Raw genomic sequence first — 15,020 nt, 5'->3', positions numbered from 1 at the left:
GAGGTGGAGAGTTATATATGATTTCCCTCCCCCCCACACAAAATACACATTTTTCTTTATACTGATTTTATAACTTAAAATATAGGAATAATCTACTTGCCTAGAAGAATATATACTAGAAATACTATAAAATAGTCCATTGGAAAACTCTTTAACCCCCTTCTTGCTTAGTTTATTCAAATCTTACAGCATTTATTTCATCCTTTTGGTTGGTTGGTTAGTTGGTTTAATTCCTGTCCCTTAACCTAGGACTTGGAGAGGTTTTTTTCCATTGCTTACAATTAAATCTGACATGAAAACTGTAACTGTCTTTGTTCTCTTTATTTTAGTGTTAACATTGTTGTTTGAGTCATGGTATTTTCCATCTCCAAGAATCTTCATGATGATGTAGTCTGGTGGTTTTCAATCTTTCCTTCTTTAGTGTTCTTTTGTTTTTTTGGGTTTTTTTTTAATGTTTATTTCTGAGACAGAGAAAAAGAGACAGAATGCGAGCGGGGTGGGGCAGAGAGAGAGGGAGACACAATCCAAACCAGGCTCCAGGCTCTGAGCTGTCAGCACAGAACCTGACGAGGGACTCGAACTCACGAACTGCAAGATCATGACCTGAGCCACAGTTGGGCGCCCAACTTACTGAGCCACCCAGGCACCATTCTGTAGTTTTTTAATTGAGGAATCTTATCTTCAACTACATTATCTTAAAGCAAGGAGGTTGGACTCGATCAGCAATTCTCAATAGTACTAAGGTTTTTTTTCCAGATAGTCATGGATAAAGATTCTTATACATGCCCTTAACCATCTCACAATTGGAAGCATGAAATAAAAATGATCTATTTTTTAATGAAAAATTTCAAATGTTTGGCAAAGATGAAAATTTTACAGTGAATATCTATACCTATTATCTAAATTCTGCCATTAATATTTTACTATACTGTATCTATCTACAGTATAGTATCTGTCTACCTACATAAAATTCTTCTTAAAGTCTAATTCAGTTTTGCATCTAGTTGTGATAATGATTTTTGTGAATCTTTTTTTTTTTAATTATTATTATTTGAAAGAGACAGTACATGCGAGCTGGGGAGAAGGGCAGAGGGTGAAAGAAAGAATCTTGAGCAGAGTCCATGCTCAGCCTGGAGCCCATTGTGGGGCTTGATCCCATGACCCTGGGATTATGACCTGAGCCAAAATCAAGTGAGACACTTAACTGACTGAGCCACCCAGGCACCCTGATTTTGGTAAATTTTGAACCATGAAGTTTCAGAGGCTTCTTCAGTACTAAACTTCTAGATAAACTTAAAAGCTCTTAAAGTAGATCACTTCCCACTCTGACCACTCCAAATTTTTCCAACAACAGAGCAAGGTATGACTTGGAAATGGGGAGCAAAAAAGGGAGAACAGTTTCTCATAGTAAAGGTAAAAGATAGGTTGTATTGACTTGACATACCTAAAAGTTTAGGACACCCTGTATAGTAAAATACCCTCTGATTTAGGCAACTTATCTCTTGTTCATTGGTACTGAACTGCTGAATGGCTTTTTCTTTATTCTCGATTTTCTAGAGGTCAGTGAAAGCCTTAGTGAATTTAAAACAAATGTTATCTGACTTGAAATTTCAGGAGGGAGTTCCTGAGGAAACTGATGATTTTGGAGAGTTTCGTATGAGGGTGTCAGACCTGGTGAAAGACTTGATTTTCTTGATTGGGTCAATGGAGTGTTTTGCTCAGGTAAGTCCATTTGGAGATGCTTAGCAGTTTTACTGATCACTTTAGGTGTGTTCACTTCTGTGTCTTCTGTAAATGTTCCACCTTTTTCTTCGGTTTTAATGGCTGAATGGGACAGTAGATATGCAGGTGCCTAGCACACTGCCTGGCATATAGTAGCTTTATTTAGTATCTTACAAGCAAATTGCAGACTATGGATGTTTCAGTTACGGTTTTTATTCTTGGTAATGAAAGCTGTTCCACTTGTCCAGTTGGAATGGAAAATCATAGATGAACCTTAAAGCCCCAAGTATTTATAGGGAACTTGGACCTAGCCAGGAAAAGTAGGCAAGTTTTTCTGCTTTAATAATTATGTACCAACTCCTGGCAACTCTTTTAGTTATTTGGCTTTTCCTTTGTCCACACTGACGGTTGGATTCCTGTGCAGTTTCATCCCAGAGGTGACTATACTAGAGTAGAAGATTCATAGTCCTGTGATTTTTCCTGACAATCAGTAACATTTTCCCTCATGAGGTTGCAGTCATCACCATTCCACATCACTTAACATTAGCATAATTTCAGGTGGTTTTCATATTACTGGATCATGCTCTAAGCTCTAAAATACAAGTTTTGATGCTTTGTCAGCAATACTGACTAACCCTTATTTTATTTTATTATTTTTGGTAACCCAGCCATTTTGTGTATTTGGGGCATAATCTGATTTAGAAAGTGTTAATAAAATTAAAATTATTTTCTTTATATTAAGCAAAGTGTGTTTATTGATCTAATTACAAAGGGTTGGAGATTCTTAGAAAGCAGATTCGATGAGATCACCAGATCACAGGCAGATGACCTGTGTTCAGATTTCAACTCCATTCTCATTGGCAATGTGGCTTTGAGCAAGTTACTTGTTCTTCAGACCTCAGTTTACAAATTTACATAAGTTAACAGTGTTATCCAAGATATTTTCTGTGGAGCACCAGTCGTAAATGATGTTTTTTGGTAAAAACAAAAACACCCCACAAACAAAACACCAAACTATCTTCAATTAAATTTAGGAAATGACTGAAGCAGTCTATGAAAGGCTTTGTGAAATCCTACAACAAGAGAATTCTTTAATTTTCTTACTTAGCAGTGTTTGTTATTTGACTATAGGAATCCTATTTAGAATAACACCCAGTCACATTCCACAGATGGATATGCCCTGGGAAATTTCTGGACTAGAACATCTCTGAGTGTTCTGCTTGGTCTCCTTTTTCTTCCCCTTGCTTGGATATAGGATTGTGATAGATACTTCTAAATAGCTGCTTTTTTTGGAATTTAATCTGTACTGCCAGTTTTGATGCAGACAAGTATTTAAAACGATAGAAATGTAAAATCAATACATACATAAAAAATTCACATTGTATTTCAGTTTTATAAGTGTATATATGTATTTATCAGCTATGATCAGGAAAAGACACTTAAGTATTATGTTTTGCTTTTCCATAATATTCATTCTGTGGGCGCAGATGATAACCTTGATATACTCTTGGGGATCTAACTGGGTTTATTTTAGATATTAAAATAACATTTACTTATAGTCAGTGAAGATGTGAAAAAAGAAAATAATATTCTCCCCTGGCTCTGAGAGATAATTAGATTTAGAAACAAGGGGCTAGATTTATTTTAACTAACAGGATTTTTTTGTTTTGTTTGTTTTGGAATTCTATTCTGTTTTCCTTTTAATGGATCCATAATCCACCTCTTCTTCTCTAGTTATATTCTACTCTGAAAGAAGGCAACCCACCCTGGGAGGTGACAGAAGCGGTTCTCTTTATCATGGCTGCTATAGCAAAGAGTGTTGATCCGTGAGTGTCTAATAAGTCTTTTGCTGGGAACTCTAAATATCAAAGGAAGGAAAATTACCATTTTTTTCTTATATGGTATATATTTGGAAATTCTCTTAGAACTTCTTCTATAATGCTGCCTAGTCTTCTGACTTCCAGAGTCTATTCTAGAGTAGCATGCATTGCTGATATCCATGTTTTAACCACATTTCCTAGAGTTAAAATTGTTTTGTTTTTGATGCTAGGAAGAGAATGTTGATTTATCTTTCCAACCGAGGCTCCCTTGTGAAAGTTGGTACAATCAAAAATTTGTTAGGCTGTTAAATTGTTGGTACTTGATTAAAAGCAGTTGAATAGGCACTAATTGGCTCTCATCTGATTTTGCGACCTTCAGTAAGTTATTCTCACAAATATTTCATTATATTCTCCTTTTTGTCTGCCTTAGAGAATCATTTGCGAGTTTCAGAGAGGCAAGACATAGACACTGTTTCACCTTAAAAGAGGAGCAAAATCTAAGGGGCAGTTATTTTGCTATTGCCACTGGAAATGTTTAAGTTAATTAGAATTTGATTCCTAATTGATAAGCATAGAAATTCTATTTATGATTTTAACATGAATTCCTAAAAGCAGAATTTACTTTGTGCTCTGAGTTTATAAATTGAGGCTGATATCTATCAAGTTTTCTTGTATTGTGATCAGATACCTGCAGTTGAGCTCTCTATCCAAAGCCTTGGTTGGCATGTATTTACGAAAAGTATAGTGCTTCTTTATTAGCTGCTTTTCAGGGCTTAGTCAATGAAATCTTACATTGTTTCTAACCCAGTAAATATTCAAGGAGATAGAGTAGGTTTGTTTTTCTCTGTCAAGAAGTTCTGGTCCTGAATTGTATACCGCTATTTGCTCTTAAACTCGTTTTGGTATCTTTGGGAACCTTCAGTGATAGTCTGATATTAAAATCACTAATATTCTAACTGATATGTGTTGATGTGAAAAAGGATGGGTAGAGAGTCTCAAAAATTAGCTTAGTGCCCCCAGGAAACAATAAGGCATAAACGAGAGAAGATTTTACATTGTTTTTTATTTTACCACCTTTCAAGTGAACTGCCTGGTTACAGTTTTTTAGTGTATATAAAGGATTCAATAGACTTAGTTTATCAGCAGGGAGTGCTTTTGCTCTAATCCAGGACATTATTTGGATTTTAAACATCTTTCATTTCTGGATCGTATCCTACCATTTTGAAGGCATCCTCCACTCTGTAAAGAATTTCAGCCAGTATTCTTGGGGAGTGGAAAAAAGAAAAGGAAAGGGAAAAAATAAATTCATGGAGCTGTGGAGAGTATTTGGTTAATTTCCCTCATGTTCCACGTCAGGGCACCTTTACCTCTTCCTGCAGCTTGTATTCTTGTTCCTTTAGATAGTGAGCTGGCTCATCCATACTTCTCTGTTCTTAAAGTCTTCAGTATCCAGTTATAAGAAATCTTTTGGAGAATAACCAATAGCAAGTGGTCTGTGAGAATTATTCATTCATTAATTTAGCCATTCAGCAATATTTATTGAGTGCCCACTATGTGCCAGGCACTGTTCTAGGAACTGCAGATAGAGGAATAAATAAAATGGATTCTTTAAAAGAAGACATTCATCCACAGTAAATGCCTGCTTCTCCAATTTAAAGAGCCTTATTTGATAGCAGGATGTGTCTTTAGACACTTTACTGTCATTTAGAAGATTAAGGAGCAGAATGCTTCTCTTTAAACAATGATATCTTCCATTTCTGTCTTTTCGCTTTTTTCGAGGACTCAAATAAACTTTCATACCAGCTGTTAAGCACTTTTATCCAAATGGTTGTTTTAGAAAAAAGCCCTTTAGCAATGATTCGTCTCATTGCAGCCTGTTAACAGGCCAGAACCTAACCTCTGAAATCAGTAACTGTGAATACTTGCCTTTTGTACTCAGGGAGAACAATCCAACACTTGTTGAGGTCCTAGAAGGAGTTGTCCGTCTTCCAGAGACTGTACATACAGCTGTGCGATACACCAGCATTGAATTGGTTGGAGAGATGAGCGAAGTGGTTGATCGAAATCCTCAGTTTCTTGGTATGTGTGAACTCACCCCTCTGTAGCTGCTGTGTCTGATTTTTCTGATTTTATTCTTCCTCTTTTGCTCGCGTTCTTTTTCTGTTTTTATGGGTAGGCAGAATGTTTCTAGACATTGAGAGTAATGATATGAGTTATTGTTTAGTTTGACACAACATTTATACTCTGATCAGACCTTGGAAAAATCATCTTTGAAAGATAAGATCTCTATATAGGGAAACAGTTTGCTTCTAGAATTGAGAGTAAAAGTAGAAATCATTTCTTTTATCCCTCTCATTTTCTAGATAACAATCCAAAGAGACTATCCAGAGTAGTATATATTAAGCCCCCTTGATGTTCAAGAGTGATATATTCTGAGAATTTTAAGAACCCCCAACCAAACTTGTGAATATCATTAATTATATCATTAAGTTTGATATATTTCCTATACTTATCTTAATCACCACCTTTTTGGGTTTTTAAAATTCCAGTATAGTTAACATAGTAGTAGTGTTAACATTAGTTTCAGGTGTACAATACAGTGATTCAATAATTCTATGCATTACTTAGTGCTTATCAAGATAAGTATACTCTTAATCCCCATCAGCAATTTCACCCATCTCCTCCACCCACCCCACTTCTGGTAACCATCAGTTTGTTCTTTATAGTTTAGAGTCTGTTTTTTGGTTTGTCTCTTTATTCCTTTGTTTTGTTTCTTAAATTGTGCTTGAGTGAAATCATGCAGTATTTCTCCTTCTCTGGCTTATTTCACTTAGCATTATACTCCCTGGATCTATCCATGTTGCTGTAAATGGCAAGATTTTATTTCTTTTTTTTTTTTTTTTTTTGGCTAATATTCCATTGTATGTATATGTATCCCCCCCCCCCCGCCACACACACACACACATCTACTTTATCCATTCATCTACCGATGGACACTTGGGATATCTCTATAATTTGGCTCTTGTAAATAATGCTGCATTAAACATAGGAGGGTGCATATATCTTTTTGAATTAGTGTTTTCGTATTCTTTGAGTAAATACTCAGTAGTGGAATTAGTGGATTATATGTTTATTACCACTTTTCAGCTTGATTTTGTTTTACATATCTTTTTTTTGTTTGAAACTCTTGCTTAAAAAATGATGTATGTTTGGGGCGCCTGGGTGGGTCATTTGGTTAAGCAGCTGACTTCCGCTCAGGTCATATCTCACAGCTTGTGAGTTCAGGCCCCGCATCTCTGCTGTCAGCACAGAGCCCACTTTGGATCCTCTGTCTCACCTGCTCTCTGCCCCTCCCCTGCTTGTGCTCACTCTCAAAAATAAACAAACATTAAAAAAAAAAGTGATGTATATTTCTTTTTTTCTTGTTTCTGTATACAGAGCCTAGATATCCTCACATTATAGCTGAGATACTTTCAACATACCATTTAAAAATCTTTTCAAAATACCTGTTTCCTAGATTTCTTCACTTCCATTATTTGGCTTTCTTTTCTGAATGATTTTCCCACAGGAAACAGAGTAGGTTTGTGGTTTTTTTTGTTTAAGAGTTATCATTCAGGGGTTCCTGAGTGGCTCAGTTGGTTAAGCAGCCACCTTCATTTGGCTCAGGTCATGATCTCGCAGTTCGTGGGTTTAAGCCCCTCGTAGGTCGCTGTGCTGACATTGGGGCCTTGAGCCTGCTTTGGGTTCTGTCTCCTTTCTCTGCCTCTCCCCTGTTCACACACTCTCTCTCAAAAATAAACATTAAAATTAAAAAAAAAAAAAGCTTTATCATTCAGTACCACTTTGCAGTGTTGGATTCAAATGTGTGCTTCAGCAGTAAGACAAATCCTGAAGCAGTTTGACAATAAGACAGATGTTCGTACTTTGCAATAGTCAAAACAATAAATATTCCATTTGAGAATCACAGAAGTCTATAATATTATGGTTTGCCTATACTAGGTTCTACATTTTACTTCTTCTCATTTTTAGGCTTAAAAAGCCTTCTTTAAAAAAAATTTTTTTTTAGTGTTTATTTTTGAGAGAGAGAGAGACAAAGACAGAGACAGCATGAGCAGGGGAGGGGCAGAGAAAGAGGGAGACACAGAATCCGAAGCAGGCTCCAGGCTCTGAGCTGTCAACACAGAGCCTGATGTGGGGCTAGAACTCCCGAACTGTGAGATCATGACCTGAGCCAAAGTTGGATGCTTAACCAACTGAGCCACCCAGGTGCCCCAAAAAGGCTTCTTCTGTGGAGAGGGCCAGGGTTTCATCCTGGTTGGTACATTATATTGGTTATTAGACTGGAAATGGAAATAACTTTTTAGTGCGCTTGAAGACATTATTTACTCCTTTTATGGTTTGGTGTGAGGTTATTCTAAAGTACTCATGAAGTACTCTTTAATCATATGTGATTTTTCCGTAGAAAATCACTCTGATTTTTATAAAGTAAGGTAAAAAATAAATAAAATTTGTTTTGTAGAAATTCATTTTCATAATCAGTTTCTTTGGTATACTTCCATTGTTTAAAAGATAAAACATAATTTTCCAGAAGCAGTAAAGCACCATTTGCATGTTTTTAAGGCCTTTTGTAACTATAAAGAAGCAAGTATAAAAGTGTCCACTTTAGATAACTGCCATTGTCCTAATTAATGTAGGCTGTTTTTACATAATGACTTATCTCTGAGTATAAATAATGGTAACTCTCTGAACTTTATATTCTTTCTTACATTACCTTATTCTTGATACTTGGATGATGATATCCACTAGTGGTTTTCAGACTGTTTTGTGTGAAGGCTTAGCCATGAAGAAAGAAATAGAAGGTGAATAGAGAGGACCCAGGGCTTCCTGACACTAAGTCAGCAAAATCAAGCTCCATTTGTGTGTGTGTGTTTTAATGTTTATTTATCTATTTTGAGAGAGCGAGAGCACACAAGAGGGAGAGGGCCAGAGTGGTGGGGAAGAGAGCAAGAGAATCCCAAGCAGGACCTGCACTGTCAGCCCAGAGCCTGATGCAGGGCTTGAACCCATGAACCATGAGATCATGACCCAAGCGTGAATCAAGAGTCAGAGGCTTTAACTGACTGAGCCACCCAGGCATCCCCACATTTCATTTTTTAAAATGGTTCTTTTGTGGGGCATCTGAGTGGCTCAGTTGGTTAGGCATCCTCCTTTGACTCGGCTCATGATCTCGCATTCGTGAGGTTAAGCCCCGCATGGGGTTCTGCACTGATAGCTCAAGGAGCCTGGATTCTTCTTCAGATTCTCTGTCTCCCTCTCTTTGCTGCTCCCTCGCTCACACTGTGTCTGTCCCTCTTCCCCTCCTTGTCCCTCTCCCTCAAAAACAAACATTAAAGTTTTTTTAATGGTTCTTTTGCTTTTTAAAAAAACGGAGGGGGGATATAAACCTCTGTTCTAAGAAACTAGAAGTTTTCGTTGAGTTTCACATACCTAATCTTTACTTTGTGGCTTCTCTCCTTAGACCCTGTTTTGGGCTATTTGATGAAGGGCTTGTGTGAAAAGCCTCTGGCTTCTGCTGCAGCCAAAGCCATTCATAACATTTGCTCTGTCTGCCGAGACCACATGGCTCAGCACTTTAATGGACTCCTGGAGATTGCCCGTTCCCTTGATTCCTTCATGTTGTCTCCGGAAGCTGCTGTGGGCTTGCTAAAAGGTATTTACTTCAGATGTTAACCAGTAACATCTCTAAGCCACTTCTGGGGGTTATCTTACATTAATCACATCCCAGTTTTTCAGTTGCAACATACTTACTGATGGAGAAGGTGACCTTTCCACTCAGGGGAGGGTGTTGATTGTATACACATGCGTTCATCTCTTAGAATGTTTTAAGGCTATATAACTAATTAAAACTGCTTACAGTGTGTAGAGCACAGACCTAGATTTTGGGCAGAGACGACACATTCCAACTAAACATAGTTCGTTTTTGAGTTGGGGGGAGAATAAAAAGGGAGACCAAATAGCATTGCCATACCAAAGAGGTAGGTGGAAATTTAAAGGTAGTGTGTGTGGATCAGTCCTGTAGTAGAAACTTGGTCTTTTAGCAGTATGATCCAGTATGGATCAGCTTTACACTCAGTGGTAGCCTATCCAGAGGCAAGCAGCCGAAGTGGTGATAAAGTTGAGTAAGAAGAACCGGAGATATTAAAGGCTAGGAACACAGACAGAAGAGACTTTACGCATGATGGCTATTTTTAAATATTTGAAAGATTACCTTATAAAAGAGGGGACAGATTTATTTTATGAGTAGTAGTCAGTTGTTGATATTTACTGGCTCTTAGAAAGAAAATGCTTTCTAACTAAACTCTAAAAGCAGATTGGGGTGCCCTGTGAGGTAATAAAATCCTTACAGCTGGTAGTTAGAGGGGATTGAGGATATAGCAAATAAAGGATTGGGTAACATAACCTGTGCAGCATCATTTAAGCTTCTGTGAGTAGCAAACAAGTTAGTCTTGGCTAGATTGGATGACCTGTGTGTGAACTAACTGTTCGTTCTTATATCTGACGAAGTTCCTTCTGGTGTATTTGCATTTTCCAAGACATTTTCTTTTTGTAGCATGGGTTTTTGTCGTTTCCCTTCATAGCATAGATAATAAGGCATTAAATCGGAGTCAAATATCCTTATTTCTTATGACCTAGTGGTTATTGTTGCCATCTTGTAATTTTCTAGTGAAATTGAACCTTGATGCCGAAGTGATGTCTAACTGTAGTAGGATGTGGCATCTCAGTTATCTTTATCTTCTAGATAAAACTTTGTAGTAACATTCTTTTCTGTAGGAATGAATTAAAAGGAAAAGTCATATTTAAGTTAGATTTCTCCCCCTTTCAGTTTTAAATAAGTCTAACTCATCTATGGCTTATAGACTACCGGAAGAAATCATTTAGTTTTTTAATTCACATTTGAAGACATATGGATTGATTACTGTTCTTTTTTGTTGTTGTTTGTTTGTTTGTTCTGTTTTGTGACTGTTCTGTTGAATGCAATTTTGGGAGATGAGAAAAATCATAGTCAAGGGATTTTCTTTTCTTTTTTTTTTTTTATACCTTGAGAGAACCTAGGCTAATATGTAATCATTTGGTTTTGGGGGATATGCTTAAGCATTTGGTGGGGAGTATGACAAGAGGAAGGCTGAGTGAGAAGGGTCTGGGCCTTCTAATTTAACCTAGCTACTTTTTTTTTTTAACCTATTTTATTGGAATTTCAAGTTAAGATTTTATTTAATAAAAAAAGTGATTTTTCAATGATTTGAAAAATGAAAGAAAGGCACACTTAACTTACTCTTTGGTTCAAATCACTAATTTTACAGATAAAGAAACTAGGCCCAGAGATAATACCTCACCTAGCTCATAGATTCTGTTAGGTATAACTAGAATCAGATCTCTAATTTCAGCCCTTTTTACCAAAAAAAAAAAAAAAAAAAAAAAAAATTATGTCTTGTCTGTACTTGTAAAAAAATAAATAAAGGCTCTCCTTTACCTCCTAAATCAGAATCTCTGGGAAGTTTGAGAACCATTGTACCATGCCGTATAAAAATAGCTTTGGCATCGTTTTGTTTCTTTTTTTTTTTTTTTTTAATTTTTTTTTATGTTTATTTCTGAGAGAGAGACAGAGCATGAGTGGGGGAGGGGCAGAGAGAGAGGGAGATACAGAATCAGAAGTAGTCTCCAGGCTCTGAGCTTCAGCACAGACCGGATGCAGGGCTCGAACTCACGAGCTTCGAGATCATGACCTGAGCCGAAGTCAGACGTTCAACCGACTGAGCCACCCAGGTGTCCCTGGCATTGGTTTTGTAAAGGAGGTTTTTAAAGTATATGAAGAATTGGAAGGGGAGATGTATTTAAACGTCTTTAAGTCCATAGGCTACTGAGGAGAAATAATATTAACTTCAGTTGTAAATGTTAGTGTGAAAGTCACTTAGTCGTCTAAGCTAAATAAAGAAAAATCAGCCCTAAATAACAAAATACTGGACCTGAAAAAAAGTGATGATCTTTTTAAAAGAATGAAACCAGCCAGCCTCTTCTGTTAGCCAATGATGTAGACCAGTGAGTTACCTCAGTTTCAGCTTTTATTTTATTTGTATTTTTCTTTGTCTTGCAGGGACAGCACTTGTTCTAGCCAGATTACCTTTGGATAAGATTACTGAATGCCTTAGTGAACTTTGTTCTGTTCAGGTTATGGCATTGAAAAAGGTGAGCCCAATTAAATGAGGGGTTTTATACCTATATATCATGATTACAGGTTAGAAAGGAAAAGACAAAATTATATATTTACAGGTATTCTTCTGTCTACCTAGATAAGTCAAGAGCAATGAACTAAAATGTTCTTAAAATTAGTAAATCTATCAAAGGAGCTGCATAAGTGGGATAAGTATTCTAAAGTCAGTAGATTTCCACTATCAGTAGTACCATTTAGGAGATACAACAGGGAAAACACCAAGTTGGCACCCAAAACCGTAACCTACAATGTTCCGTTAAAGAATATCATAAAGATGTCTGCTCTTACCAAGTTACATTTATATTTACAGCAAAATAATAGGAGAACTTGACATAGTGATTCTAAAGTTTATCTCTAATAATATGCTGGTAGAAGTATTTAAGAAATTTTGGGAAAGAAGAATAAGAAGCAACTTGCCTTATCTCTTAATATATGTTATGAAGCCATAATAATTTAAAAGTTATAATAGAAAGTGAAATTAAAATAGATTAAGTAATGTCATATATAAACTATAGTATATATAATATCTTAATGGTTATAAAAGTTTGCACCATTTGAGTAACTATCAGGAATCTCTTCTAGGGAAATAAGCAGAGATTGAGAAGGAGGTTTATGTCTAAAGGTGTATGTTACAGTGTTTGCTGTAGGTTTGTATGTGTTAGAACAGAGTGTTAATGTCTTTCTGTCTCTTCAGCTGTTGTCTCAGGAGCCCAGCAATGGCATATCCTCAGATCCCACTGTGTTCTTAGATCGCCTTGCAGTAATATTTAGGTAAGAAGGGAGACTGGATGCCTGCCTTAGGTTAAAAGCTCAAATAAGATGATTATGTACTGAAGAAAGCAAGTGTTTTTTTCCTAAACTTCCAGGTACATCTGACAATCTTCTGTTAGAGGACCGATAAGCCCATTACCTGAAACTTTGGTGCAAAGATAAATTCTAAGAATTAGTTTTTGGTAGACCTCTGTCAAAAGACCTGTAAAATGTAATTAGATCAGTCATTATCCAACTTTAACATGCATCACAGTCACCTTCAGGGCTCAGCTTATCAAAACAGATTGCTGGGTCCCATCTCCAGAGTGTCTGGTTCAATTGGATTTGGGGTAGGACCCAAGAATTGACAGCTGTTGCTGCTGCTTGCTATTTGTAGGATCACGCTTTCAGAACTATTGCTATAGATTGTAGGGGTGCAAAAAAATATTGATCAGGTGAAATTAATCCTTCTTTGAAGTCAAGAGGAGCCTAATGATTAAAAAGGCATTTGAGTAACAATGTTCAAAGAGAAAGAGTGATCCTTATTGAGTTACATAATTTGTGAGACCCACAAATACAATTGGAATATAAGAGTACTTGTGTAAAAAGCCTATGTGGAGTAAGTTAAAACTGAGGTGTTTTAGCTTTTTCTTGTCAGCTGGTGTTTTTAATTTGGTACAGTGCTTTTCTTGTATAATTATGATAGCCCTGTTAACATGACATTCTGAAAGCCTATTAACAATAGTCCTTATTTCATAATAAGTGGAAGAAAATCTGCAATAGATGGAAATCCCCCAATTTAAAGAAAATGAGATTTTTGTTAAGTTGCTGTTGAGCTCATTTAAATTAAAGAATTTCCTTTGAAGAGGTTGGTAATCATACAGGGTTTTTTGTTTTTGTTTTTTCCTGCTTTCTTTCAAATTAGTGGATTCTAGAACTAGGCAAATAATTGGATTTGACATATTGTGGGTGGGCTCATATTCTATGTCATTGGGTTCATACTAGAACCATGAGAAACATCTTTGGTAAATTAGGATTCCTAAAGCTTTTGCCTTTTAATGCTGGGAATGGAGCAGTACTTGGTTTCTCATAGTGGATTTAGATAGTCTGTGGGTTTTTTGTTTTGTTTTTTGTTTTTTAAGTTTATTATTTTGAGAGAGACAGAGACAGTATGAGTGGGGAAGTGGGGAGAGAGAGAGAGGGAGAGAGAGAGAGAGAGAGAGAATCCCAAGCAGGCTCCACGCTGCCAGTGCAAGCCCACTGTGGGGCTCGAACCTATGAAACTGTGAGATCATGACCTGAGCCGAAACCAAGAGTCAGACAGACGCTTAACCCACTGACCCACCCAGGCCCCTGTAGACAGTCTGGTTTTTAATTAATACTTTCAATTAATTTGGAAGAGCCTATATATTCTGATTTTTAAAGGGAAAAAATGGAAAAGATAATTGTAGTGCCCCACAACCCGTTTAAGCTAGAGTTGGATTGAGTTTGCATATTCTAATGGAAGTAGCTTAAACGTGGCAAAGGAAGGGGAGGAGGTTGGTTTGAACTCTGTGCTCATGTTTGAATGGAGTAGAAAGGAAAGGTATTGAGTCATACATAACTTAATTATTTGGCATTCTTTTTATGGTGACAATGTGACTAAGTAAGCTAGCAGGCTTTGGGGCTGTGGAATTTCAGTTACATTGCTCTTTAACTATTTTGGTTTGTTACCTTTCCCCAGACACACCAATCCTATTGTGGAAAATGGACAAACTCATCCGTGCCAAAAAGTCATACAGGAAGTAAGTGCTTAACAGATGCCTGTGCAACAAGGCTTTCTTCCTTTTTCTTTACAAGGCTGTGGGTAACTAAAGTGAGACGGTACTGTCTTCTGGGTTCATAGGAAGATCCAATTTGTTGATACAGTTTAAATTTCAATCAACAGAAGAATAGAACTATTCAAATATTTTTTACTTTAGATTTGATAAGAAAACAGACTGTGGGGTAATGAACCGAAAACCCAAAGAAGTAGAGAGAGATTACGTGAATCTTAGAGTTGCTAGGAGGCCTGATTAATACTAGCAGAAATTTTTTTGACAAAGCCATTTCTTCCTCATGGCTTCTGTTTCCCCAATATAAACGCACTTCTTTTTTCACTGAGGGTGATATGAAGATCAAAAGGCATGTTTTGAGAAGTGCTATTCAGACTTCGGGGGGGAAACACCAAGTATCCTTAAATATTCACCAGTATCACATAATGCTATTTCATTAGCTCCAGTCCTTCTGTTCAAAATATTCTAAGTTGGAACTATAATCTTTAACCATCTCTTTCTCTATAGCTCGTACTAACCCTTTTCATCCTAAATCAGAAAGTCCAAAGTTCAGGAAAATGTATCTTTTAGTGAAGTTAGACATGCTCCTCTTCCTGTTCTAAAGAGTCGCTGTGCTTCTCTCAAGAAGTGGTTGTGTTTTGGTGA

At 36.7% G+C, this 15,020-nt stretch overlaps 1 protein-coding gene across 4 annotated transcripts in view; it reads left to right on the top strand.

Moving 5' to 3' along the window:
* Positions 1-15,020, top strand: part of TNPO3 (transportin 3) — a 77,574-nt gene that overhangs the window by 41,861 nt on the left and 20,693 nt on the right. For all 4 annotated transcript variants that reach the window (XM_042924176.1, XM_042924179.1, XM_042924193.1 and 1 more), the window contains 7 exons: positions 1,615-1,722; positions 3,457-3,548; positions 5,482-5,621; positions 9,061-9,252; positions 11,695-11,786; positions 12,506-12,582; positions 14,285-14,345. In XM_042924176.1, coding sequence (XP_042780110.1) covers positions 1,615-1,722; positions 3,457-3,548; positions 5,482-5,621; positions 9,061-9,252; positions 11,695-11,786; positions 12,506-12,582; positions 14,285-14,345 — 762 coding nt within the window. The remainder of the gene's footprint in view (positions 1-1,614; positions 1,723-3,456; positions 3,549-5,481; positions 5,622-9,060; positions 9,253-11,694; positions 11,787-12,505; positions 12,583-14,284; positions 14,346-15,020) is intronic.

The sequence above is a fragment of the Panthera leo genome, chromosome A2 (assembly GCF_018350215.1).
Source record: "Panthera leo isolate Ple1 chromosome A2, P.leo_Ple1_pat1.1, whole genome shotgun sequence".
Lineage (NCBI taxonomy): Eukaryota > Metazoa > Chordata > Mammalia > Carnivora > Felidae > Panthera > Panthera leo.
Note: the sequence above shows the minus strand (reverse complement) of the source record. Positions and strands in the feature narration are given on the sequence as shown.